This window comes from Morus notabilis, unplaced genomic scaffold (assembly GCF_000414095.1).
Source record: "Morus notabilis unplaced genomic scaffold, ASM41409v2 Scaffold410, whole genome shotgun sequence".
NCBI classification, from domain to species: domain Eukaryota; kingdom Viridiplantae; phylum Streptophyta; class Magnoliopsida; order Rosales; family Moraceae; genus Morus; species Morus notabilis.
This window is the reverse complement of record NW_010359246.1, coordinates 369,315-381,625: the sequence shown is the minus strand read 5'-3', so window position 1 is coordinate 381,625 and position 12,311 is coordinate 369,315. Positions and strand designations below refer to the sequence as shown.

Here is a 12,311-nt window from a genome sequence, read left to right as displayed (position 1 = left end):
AACTATGGACATTATTATTTTAAGCTCCAATAATTTTGACAATTAATTAACACCTTAATTAATATGTCAAAATTATTAATTCTAAATTACTCCACTATAAATTTGGAATTGCACTCTTAAAATAATAAAATATTTATGTTTACAGAATTTGTGTTGTCCATTGATATAGTCACTACATACGAATTAATCCTCCATAAACGGTTCATAATTAAAGCTAGGTATTTTCCGTTAACCTCTTTAATTATATCTTTCTCCATAAGTACCATTGATCCTCTAATGAATAATATATTTTATGATCCAATCATAAAATTGAGCGCTCTTATTATTCATGTCCCGAATCAACACTTATGGAAACCGTCCATCTACTTCATTATGAAGGAATGGATTTCATCCTGTAAATTAATATTCCCAGCTATTTATTTTACTATGCTCCCAATATACCAAGACTTTGACACTATTCACATGTGTCATTACTCAATATGTCAAAGAACATAATATCATAAATAGGAGTTTATTAATTACTCATAATTAAGATTAATACATATATGACCATCATTGATTAATATTGAATACTCTATTTGACAATGAAATTTATTAGAGATTCATAATTAATCGCGTTCCGGTCCTATGTAATCATATTACATAAAATGCTTTCATTCCAATATTCTCCTTATTAACAATCTAGGATAAGATTGTTTCATTCAGAATGTAATGAACCGCATTAGTAATTTTAAATTAAAGATCCTAACTTTAATTTATAATTACGGACAAGTTTAGATTATTTTATTTCAAACATTATCCTCTGCATATAACAATTATATACAATGTTTAAAGTTACGTCTAAAAATAATATAAGGATTTTGATATTTATAAAACATCACAAGTATGCAAAATAATATTGAAAAAATTCCTCATTTCATTAATAATCAGGAAAATATTTACATCTTATTTGATTTATAGGCATATATCCCAACAATAGGAAACCATCAATCGAATAATTTGTGGAAATACATTTAAGCTTTCTTTAAATTAGGATTCTATGTTTTTTTAATAATTAAATGAACGAATTTATGAGACAGTATTTTAAACTCACATTTTTCTGTGATCTGCTGTTCTCAAGTGGATCTGGCTTTACATGTGCGAAATTCTCATTTTTCTCAGAGCTGATTCGACTTTTCGGCGATGACACCTCTGCTGCTTCTTTCTCGGTGGTGTTGACGTTTGGGGCTGACTCTGGAGTGGGTTTTTTTTTTTTTTGTTTATTTTTTTACCATGGTTGCGATTTGACGGAGGACCATAGTTGGTATAGGGTGTGGGTTGAATCTCTTCGGTCAGATACGTGATTTATTTGAATGAGCCACTGGTTTTAAAAGTTATCCGTGGATTTTATTCTTTCTCAATTAAAAGATTCCCCTTATATTTAGAGCATTGACATGTCATTAAATGGGATTGTTTCCCCACCTCATATAGGTTGACTTAGTGCGTTAAATGCAGATTTGATGTGCAAGTTTTTCTTTGATGAAGATTCTAAACGGACGTTTCCAATTATGTTATTCACATTTTTATTTCCTTATTTTCATTATGTGTGGATATAATAGTCTTTGTACTTGTAATAGTAGAGATTTCTGTAAATAAATAAAAAAGTATGCATTTTTTAAAACCAAGTGTTCATAATAGGTATTTACATAAATAACCTTTTTTCCCCCTAATGGATCAAAGAAAGAGTTAGTTAAAAGGATACTAGCCATGCCAAAACGAAATGAGAGGATTCTTGAACTTACTTTAAAAGTATTTGGGTCTTGATTTTTATCAATTACTCTTGATTAATACCATTTTAACTAATATAGTTATTTGACTAAAAAGATATTAATTAAGGGTGCGTTTGGTTACAGTGGGGGAATAGTAATGGGAATAGGAATGAGAATGGAATGAAAAAGAAAGTTGATTTATTTGTTTGGTTGTAATTTTAAGAATTCTCTAGAATGGAACATGAATATTTTCATGCTGACAAATTTACCCTTATGTTATATATAATACTAATATTTTATCTATCAATATGATATATAAATGTAATATAATATAATAAAATTATTATTATATAATAGATTATATAATTATGATATATAATATAACAATATTATTAAAATTGTTAATATAATTATAATATTATAATATATAAAATGTAATATAATATAATAAAATTATTATTATATAATTATGATATATAATATAACAATATTATTAAAATTGTTAATATAATTATAATATTATAATATATAAAATGTAATATAATATAATAAAATTATTATTATATAATTATGATATATAATATAACAATATTATTAAAATTGTTAATATAATTATAATATTATAATATATAAAATGTAATATAATATAATAAAATTATTATTATATAATTATGATATATAATATAACAATATTATTAAAATTGTTAATATAATTATAATATTATAATATATAAGATATAATTACGTTACAATATATTATATATTATTATAGAATATTAAATAAATATATTATAATTTATAACTATATTATAAATTAATTATTATATTATTATAACTATATTATATTATAATATTTTTTATTATATATTATATTATATTATAAGATATAACTACTATATAATATATTTTAATTATATTATAATATTAAAGGGTAATTATGGAAAAAAATAAAAAAATAACTTAGAATGACTGTTCCTCCCATATGAGGAAGGAATGATGATTCACCCAAAATGGGTGAATGGCCATTCCTTTTAAATGATCTTTCCTTTCTTATAAATTCAATCAAACATCAAACTAGAATTTCATTCCATTCTATTTCATTCCTTTCCACCCAACCAAACATACTCTAAGAGTGAAGAGTAAAAATTTAGATTCATACACTTTAAGAGGGAATTTGTCTCCTATTCTCAAGTGCAATTCAATGTACATCATGGATGTCGAAGTTTTAAATTTGCCACATAAATAAAGTAATAAAAGACAACAAAACGTTGGCTGTGCTGGCGGTTTGTTGATTGGCCACACTATTGAGTTGTCTTTGTCTTTTTAGATCTGTGTTTTGATGGTTTGTTGGTGGCCTTCATGCTACACAGTTGTGGCTCTCGATCCATCAGAGGCTTTCATTAATTATAGAGGTATTTTCAAAAAGAGCCTTATGTGATGTGAGCTCGATTGCAGGTGTGTCAAGAAACTTTTCCGTTATTAGGTCTCGGTGTACGTCTTTCTTTTTGAGCATCATTCAATTCCAGTGGTAGAATCGGTCTCAAATAAGGGTCGTATCTCGTGTATTATAGAGTCATTTGCATTGTTATTGGTGTTTGTAATTCCCTGTGAATGCAATTCCTTTTTTCAAAAAAAAAAAAAAAGGAGAGACAAAAAAACGTTATATAAATCCAAATATGTATCCGTGGGATACCACCTAATTATCTCTTAGCCAGAATAGGTCCAAGGCCTAGGCAGCGTCCAAACTAAGCGTACCTTCATCTGAACGGGCTAATAAGTGTCTAACTGGCCCAAAAGGGTGGCTAGTAAACTACTAGGTTTCCAGACCGAAACAGGCCCAGTCAACTACCTTTTACTACGGGCCCTGTAACCCAGCAATCACATGCCCAATAGATCTAGTATGAGAAAATTGCAGAAGTTATACGTACCTGTTTACCTCTTATTTTTAATAAATATCTTTTTATTAGTATAATTATTTTGACTAAAAAGATTATAAATCAAGAATAAAGAATAAAAATTTTAATTTATGTACTTTTAAAGAGTATTTTTTAAGATTATCCATCTCGTATACATTAGAAAACTGTGAGCTAGTTGCGCAACATGGGTATACAAGAATTATCTTATCAAATACGAATTGCCGCTGTGTGTATGCGTTGCATTACATTGAGGAAGAACTAGGCATGGTTGTATTTATTTATTTATTTTTTAAAATATGGTATGAAGCTTATGACTCCTATTTTACATAAGAAATAAAATCATAGTTCGAATCCTAATGAATACACGCACACACGAATACACTCAACTACTTGAGTTAGCTTCAAGTGGCTTTTCATATTTTTTTGCTTCATTCAAAGGAGATCAAAGGATTTCACTCCTCCCCATGGTGACTCGGCATGGTTGTATTTACTTGTACAATCAATTTTTATTCAACGGAATAGAGCCAATCTTCTGTCGATCAATTCTTTTTTTTTTTTTTTTGTTTCTGGAGTTGGTATTATCATATTTGTTAATTAAATTCACTTTATATATACTAAAAGAAAGGAGATGTGCATTGTTCACACACTCACATTTTATTATTTATTGTACAATAACATTTTTAAAATTCTGCTTTCGTCTCTTGTTATTCGAGTGTAAATTGTCAATTTTACCTATTTTTTCTTCTCTTTTCCCTTCCCTGCACATGGGCTTTTGCGTCTTTCGGTCTATGATTGTCACGTATCGACGCCTGATTGGCCGAAGGAAAAAGTGGTGGGGCCCACCATTGTGAAGCCGCCCTCTTCCCCTGTTGAACGTGCTTCTCTTGCGCGTGCTTTTCACGCGCTAATCACAGCCATCAAAGTTTTTGATCGGACGGTTTCAAATCATTTCTGAGTTATTTTTTAGATTTTTATTGTTTATTATAATTATTTACTGTTTTGACTTGATTTGGAGTTCAATTTTGTCTGTTTTACCACCGTTTTGTATTAATTTTTTTTTATATTACTTAAATAAAAATACCATAAATAATACAATGAAATTAAATAAAAATGTGCTAAATTAAAATTCAATAACACCAAATTAAATAAAAAAAATAAACAAAATAAAATAGAATTAATTTAAAACACAATAAAATAAATTAAATTATTTTCCCTCTCTATTTGCTTAAGATTTTTCTCCTTTATTATTTTCATTTCTTTTATGTCGTCTTTTTTACTTCTTTTTTAAAAAAAAATAATTTGCGTTAGCCGTTATTTTAAATTAATCATGTGTACGAAGCGCGCATTTGAGACTAAAACTAAATAAAGACTAAAAAAGAAAAATATTGAAAAAGAAAGGCATTGATTTGTGATTCGGTTTTATCCATTTCAATATCATTTTGCGCCAAATTGTTAAAGACTCTCAAATGATAATAGTATAAATAATTTGAATAAAAAATAAAATAAAATAAAAATACACTAAAATAAAATAAAGTCGCATCTTTTTAAATAAATTAAACTAGAAATTATTTTAGTGGTTAGAAGAGCAACACAAGTATTGATAAAAAAAATCATGCTGTAAATTAACAATTGATGAAGGCTTTACTGATCTATTTGTAATTCCACCAATCATTGCTCAGTTAAAAGGACAAACAAAAATCTTGCAAGTTTATTTTCAACAAAGAGTAGCACAAATAACTATAGTTGTTTCAAAAATACTTGAAGATGTCCATCTTTTAATACCACTATCATAAATTTCAGCTGCCACAACAATAGATCCAAAAACACCAGATTGAAAAAGATTGACCACAAGGTAAGACATATTTATTAATTTATATCAATTATCAATAAAAATCAACATTTACTATTTTGAATATATATCTTAACAATCTTTAATCAATTCAGTTCAGAACCAAAAGTAACAGACACACCCAGAAATGCCCAAAGACTAGATAATATAACTACTTCGAAATCTTTTGATCTACACTACATATAATTAAAGATTTTCAACTTCCTTAATTATTATTATTAATTTTTTAAAAAATTGTATTTTGTAGTTAAAAAGAATAAAAGAAAATAAGGAAACAAAAGCTATAATACATTGGCAGAAACTTTTAACTCTATATATATATATATATATATATGTATATATAAACTAATTTTATACTATAAAAATTTTTAACTTTTTATATAATACAGTATTTTCCAACAACACGAGCTTTTTCTAGGCAAACCATGAAGCATGCTTGAAGTTAACAAGTGATATTTTGCTACAATGGCAAGTTAATTAACCAATTATAGATGGCTTTAGAAAAAGTTGAAAGGTGTGTGGCTCTCCTATTTTCATTCCTCTTGTAGTACTGTTCTATTCTTCGCTCCTATGAACTTTCTGTGGGCAAGTCAGTCAAACAGATCATCACATTCTGTAGCGAAATATAGAGCTGTATTTGCAAATAATAATAATAACAATAAAGAGAAAACGAAAATAACAAAGAAAAAAATAGAAAGAAAACCATTTTTTTTAAATGTTAGATTAACAACAAAAAAAAAGTTTAGGAACCATATTAAAACTACAAAGTTTTTCTTCAATCCTTCTGGTGAGAGGTCCCTTCAACGTAACACGTAATTATAAAAACGTAATATAATAATTATTGAACATAACATCAATATTAGAGAGAATTAACAGCAAAGAATTTAGTCATTTAAAACTATATTATTTCTCTCTAATGTTAATGTTATGTTTAATAATTGTCATATTTTTGGAAAAGGACCGAAGAAAAAGCCTAAAATTGCATATAAGGCATACTTGGAAGGAAGACCTAAGATTCACAACACTAACTATATATTTACTAAACTTGATTTATTACCAAATACCAATTCATCAATTTTCAGTATTTTACTACATGCAAGTGAACAAAAAAAGTATGAGCTATCATGCTGACAAACTCTCTCCATTACTGGGATCCAAATTCCCAAGTGAAGTTTTTTTTTTAGAAATAGAAATCCAATTCGCATAGCCGCATATACCTTTCAAAGATTCTAGTGTAGAAAAGAAGCGCATTAGTAACAAATCAGATCAGGCCACGCTAAGAGGACATGACTCCACAAACACCGACTGAATTATTTTATAAATGATAAAAACAGAACCATATCAAATAACCAAACGTTCGAAAATCCTTATCTCCAAACCTCATCCATTCCCTAGCTCTCCCTCCACTCATTTTCCCCCTCTCTTCTCCTCCATACCATGAACTACAACCAACAAAAGTCAAAAGATAAGCCTGCTTTTGCCTTTCTCACATAACAAATTATAACCCAAAACTTTCTCACCGGAGACCTTCTTCTCCGCCATATCCAATTCTCCAACCATGTCTTGCTCAAATCTAACAATGTGGGTCTCCTCAAAACCTTCCCTCTCCGACACTTCCTCTCTCTCCTTCCGCTCTTGCCTCAGCCCCTTTCAGCTCCCATTTTCTCAATCCTCATACCCCGCCACCTCCAACTCTAAATCCTCCGTCGTCCACTGCGGTCTCCGCGAGCTCCGAGACCGCATCGACTCCGTCAAGAACACCCAGAAGATCACCGAGGCCATGAAGCTCGTCGCCGCCGCCAAAGTCCGACGAGCCCAAGAAGCCGTCGTCAATGGCCGACCCTTCTCCGAGACTCTCGTGGAAGTCCTATACAACATCAACGAGCAGCTCCAGACGGAGGACATCGACGTTCCCCTCACCAGCGTAAGGCCGGTCAAGAAAGTCGCCCTCGTCGTCGTCACCGGCGACCGTGGCCTCTGCGGCGGCTTCAACAACGCCATCATCAAGAAGGCCGTCGCAAGAATCGAAGAACTCAAAGACCTCGGCGTCGATTACACCGTCATAAGCGTCGGCAAGAAAGGAAACTCCTTCTTCGTACGCCGTCCCTACATTCCCGTCGATAAGTTCCTCGAAGGCGGATCGCTTCCGACCGCGAAGGAGGCCCAGGCCATCGCCGACGATGTCTTCTCCCTCTTCGTGTCCGAAGAGGTCGACAAGGTCGAGCTCCTCTACACGAAATTCGTGTCGTTGGTGAAGTCCGATCCGGTGATACACACTCTGCTTCCGCTGTCGCCGAAGGGGGAGATCTGCGACGTCAACGGGAACTGCGTCGACGCGGCGGAGGACGAGTTCTTCAGGCTGACGACGAAGGAAGGGAAGCTGACGGTGGAGAGGGATGTGGTGAGGACGCAGACAGCGGATTTCTCCCCAATACTGCAGTTCGAGCAGGACCCGGTTCAGATACTGGACGCGCTTCTCCCGCTGTACCTGAACAGCCAGATTCTGAGGGCGTTGCAGGAGTCGCTGGCGAGCGAGCTGGCGGCGAGGATGAGCGCCATGAGCAACGCCACCGATAACGCCCTCGAGCTGAAGAAGACCTTGTCCATGGTCTACAACAGGCAACGCCAGGCCAAGATCACCGGTGAGATATTGGAGATTATTGCCGGGGCTAATGCATTGGTCTAGATCATACAATCGTCGTGATTCTTATATGTATATGTGCATAAGGTCTTTGTTACTTGATCTTTTGTAGGTACTACCTTTTTTTCTTTTTTTTTTTTTTTTGGGTTTTTTTTTTTTTTTTTTTTTTTTTTTTTTTGGTTTTGCTCTATTCGTTCGGATATTTATATGCCTGTTTCAAGGACAATTATTCAAGCAACATCACACTTTGATTCATTGTAATTCTCTACTGCGTATAAACTTTGTGCACAAATGAGAATGGCAATGTATTTTGAGACAATAATTTATACCAATATTCCACTACTCTCTTTTTTAATTATTATTATTATTATTTCCCGTATACTTGAATCATCTGGGGGAGTCGTAGTACTAAAGATAGATAGCATATTATGAAAATATCCCTTTGTCAATGTTACATGTTCTAATCGTTAGATTGAAATAAGTATGAGTATACTTTATTCTTTTTGAGCATATATAACTGTTCTAATTATTTTGCTTAAGTAGTTGCAGTCTGAATGTATGTTGGTTGATAAGCTGAGTTAACAAATGAGAGTGAGAAGAAATACTGTAATCGAATTTAAATTTTTATGAGAAAAAATACTTAACAAAAAATTTGAATTGTGATTCAAATTGTAAAAAGAAAGAATCTTTTGAAACGTCAACTGCAGTAGGGACTAGAACAATACTCCCCTGCCATGTTGACAAAGCACGCTACAAGGTTGTGCTCGCAATCAGCAAGAAAATAGGTCCTTAATTTAAGCTTGGGTTCGCTTCTGCACCGGAGAAATTATAGATACCAATGATGTTATAATAACATTGGCCTGGTATTCAGATCTTGAGAATTTCAGTTACTGAACTTTTTTATCCCTAAATTTAAAAGTGAAAACAAACACACAGACTCATATGTGTATTTATAACAGTGTCTGTATATGTGCACATATGTGTGTTAGACCATTCTATTTTCTAGCACACAATTCAAATTAACCATGACTAACTGTCTGTTTCATTTTTTTTTTTTTTTTTCTCTTTTGGTGTCATCCCACCCTTTATATCCTTCGTCACTATGAAAATCCCAGAACCAATCAATGGAACGAAAAAGACCTGACTGATTAGTTCTATGTTGGTCTATAGAATTTTATTGCTTGCCTAATTTAGCAAGTTTTGAAGATGTCCAATATATGTGTAACATCCAATTAAATTAATTGAGATTAATTAATCAAATCCAGTAATTAGTATTAATTAATTTGAGATTAGTAAAATATTTTTAATTGTAATTATCACATAAAGGACTTTTCTCCCTCAAAATGACTATTTTTAAAAATTGACACTGTTGTCTCTCGAACAATTTTCTAGTTTTGAAATCTAATTTTTCAAAACAAGAATAATGTGTCATTTCATATTCTATTCAAATTGGACTTTACAGTCTAATCATCAAATTTACTGGAAAGTCTAAGCTCATTTTTCATTTTTCCTTTCCTTTTCCTTTCTTTTTCTCATTTCCTCTCCTCTCCCACATCTCTCTCTTTCCCTTTTCTCCACGCCGGCCACCATCACCCCCGCTCAGATTCCGGTGTCATTTTTGACACCTCTTGGCTCATTGGAAAGCTCTCGATGAGCTGAGAATTTTGACAGGTCACACAACCTCCAACTCCTCCAAACGAAGCCGCAATCGTCGGCCGAAGTTTTGAAAACAATCGAAACTTTCGATCACGATATCTCCTTCGTCCGATATCCGATCGAGGTGATTTCAGTTCTTATAGATTCAAAATAAAGAGATGAAGAAAACCTGACCATTTTCACAACTCATCACTGGCCATAACACCGCCGTCGAAGTCATCGGAACATCCCATGCCGCCACCTTAGGTTTTCCATCTCTGACCAGTTTTGGTTGACACCACCCTCACTACTAGGTTCAAAACTCAAAGACGAGTTGATCCCGACCAGTTTTAGCCTCCGCCGTCACCGTTTGGCCAAAAAACGGAGTCGCTGCCCCCGTTTGAGGAGGTAAGGGGTGGTTTCGACGGTCTAACCGTTAGATCATCGTGATTTCGGTGTCTAAATGCTCAGAAGATCATGGGTAATGAAAACCTGCAACCAATTTTGAGATTCCATAGCCGAAGAAATAAGATCAAAGTCGCCAGATTTTATCGACGTTTTTGAGTTCGATCTGAGAATTTAGAGGCCGAATTTGGTGAAATTGACCACACCATTGAACTCAGAAGGATTGATTTAGGGCGGTAAGACCCAAGTCCGCCGTGGAAATATGCTCCGGCGGAGGTCCGCCTCCGCCGTGATTTTTGGTATGTTCCGATGACCTTCCGCTCAGCAGCCTCCCGACCTTCGTTCGTCGATCCGAGACCATATCCTGACTCATTTTGATGTGTTGAACGCAATGGTAACCTCCGTTTCTACCAATTCCACTCCCTAAAATGTCTACTGGAGCTGTGCACCCAGATCAAGGTAAATCGAATGAATTCGTTGAAGTTTAAAGCGAGCCGTGGAGCTTCAAGAATAGACGCTTGGGCAGCGTGAAGTTATCCGTAGATTAAATTGCCAAGAGATAGGATATTCTTGTCCATATCCTTGTTAGCCTGTTTTAAAGTGTTTTGACATATATAAATATTTTTAAAGTTAAAACGTGTGATTGATAAAGAAAAGTGTTTAAAGGCAATAGCTTGATTATTACTATTGATCTCATAATGAACTCATTTAAAGTTTTAATGAACATTTTCTTATGATAAGATATCTTGCAAACTAGTAAGTCTACTGATGGTCTAGACATGATATGGAGATCGTATCCTTAGGGGCAGAACCCGAAACCCAGACGGGCCACTACAGTGGTGTTTGGCCTTGCATTGGTCGTAAGTAATTTAATTACTTAAATTACTTGCTAGTTGCTTGTAATATGGAATTTAAGTTTATTTACCTTTCAGAAAAAGGTTGTTTGGTTTCGACTGATTCGTTGGGGCCGGTACTTTGTATATTTTATGTTATTTTTATGGATTTTCTTTAATTAATCCAGTTTAATTAAGTTAAATTTTATATTAAACCCCAATAATCACGGTCCTATCCTTGGGGTCTTGACAATATGTATGTACCCAGTATGTAATACAAGAAGTAGGGGTTCACGGATTCCAATTCACGGATTGAAGGCCAATCCACAATCCGATCCAAAGCTGCGGATTTGAAAAATTCCAATCTGTGTTCGATTCAAAACCTTTTCGGATTGAATCGGATCCAATCCAATTCAAAATCTATCGGATTTTGCGGATTTGACTCACGGATTCTGACCTTTAAAAATATAAATTAATAAACATTCACACAAAATAAACACAACACGATTAATAAATATCTAAATTGTTCCTACAAGCAACAAAAAAAAATTAGGGTTTCGCAATGAGCTGAGCTTTGTAGTAAGGACTAGAGATATCAGATATGGACTTTGTAGTAGAGATATCAGATATGGGCCACTAAGTATATACTAGATTTTTTTTTAAATTAACTTATAAAAATTTATATATATATATAATTATAAAAATAATTTATGTGTATATATATGGTTTCAGATTCGTGAATTTCACAGATTGGAAAGTACTCAATATGCAATCCATCTAAAACCTTCAGATCGGGAAAATCCCAATCTATGTTTGATTCAAAATTATTTTTAATCCGATCTAAAACTTCAGATTAAATTAGATTTCGCGGATCAATCGGATTCGCGGATTTCATATATTAGCGTCAAAGTTTTTAACACTCCTAACAAGAAGCTAAAACATATGTCCCGGCCCGGATTGTTGGTTAATTAGCGTCAAAGTTTTTTTGGCCATGATTATGTAGTTCATATACTGCTATTGATCATATAAGACTCGCTTGATATCATTAATGAGCTTATTGAGTACTATAAGTCCTTTTCGTGGCCCAATATTGCATATTTTTTATGGTGACATTTTACATTGCTCATTTGTCACTTATTTTCGCTGGCTCTTGTGGCGCTGCAAAGTTATATATATACATACATACATACATATATATATATATATATATATGCACACACATATAGAATTTGCTCCGAACGACAACGAGTAGAGAGACTATCAGTCACAGATGATGGCATATTC

General features: G+C 33.0%; 1 protein-coding gene across 1 annotated transcript; it reads left to right on the top strand.

Moving 5' to 3' along the window:
• Nucleotides 1-6,871: 6,871 nt before the first annotated feature.
• LOC21396694 (ATP synthase gamma chain, chloroplastic) lies at nucleotides 6,872-8,237 on the top strand. Its single transcript, XM_010093902.2, has one exon. It carries the CDS (start codon nucleotides 7,072-7,074, stop codon nucleotides 8,197-8,199), a length of 1,128 nt encoding a protein of 375 aa, XP_010092204.1. The 5' UTR covers nucleotides 6,872-7,071; the 3' UTR covers nucleotides 8,200-8,237.
• The last annotated feature ends 4,074 nt before the right edge of the window (nucleotides 8,238-12,311 follow it).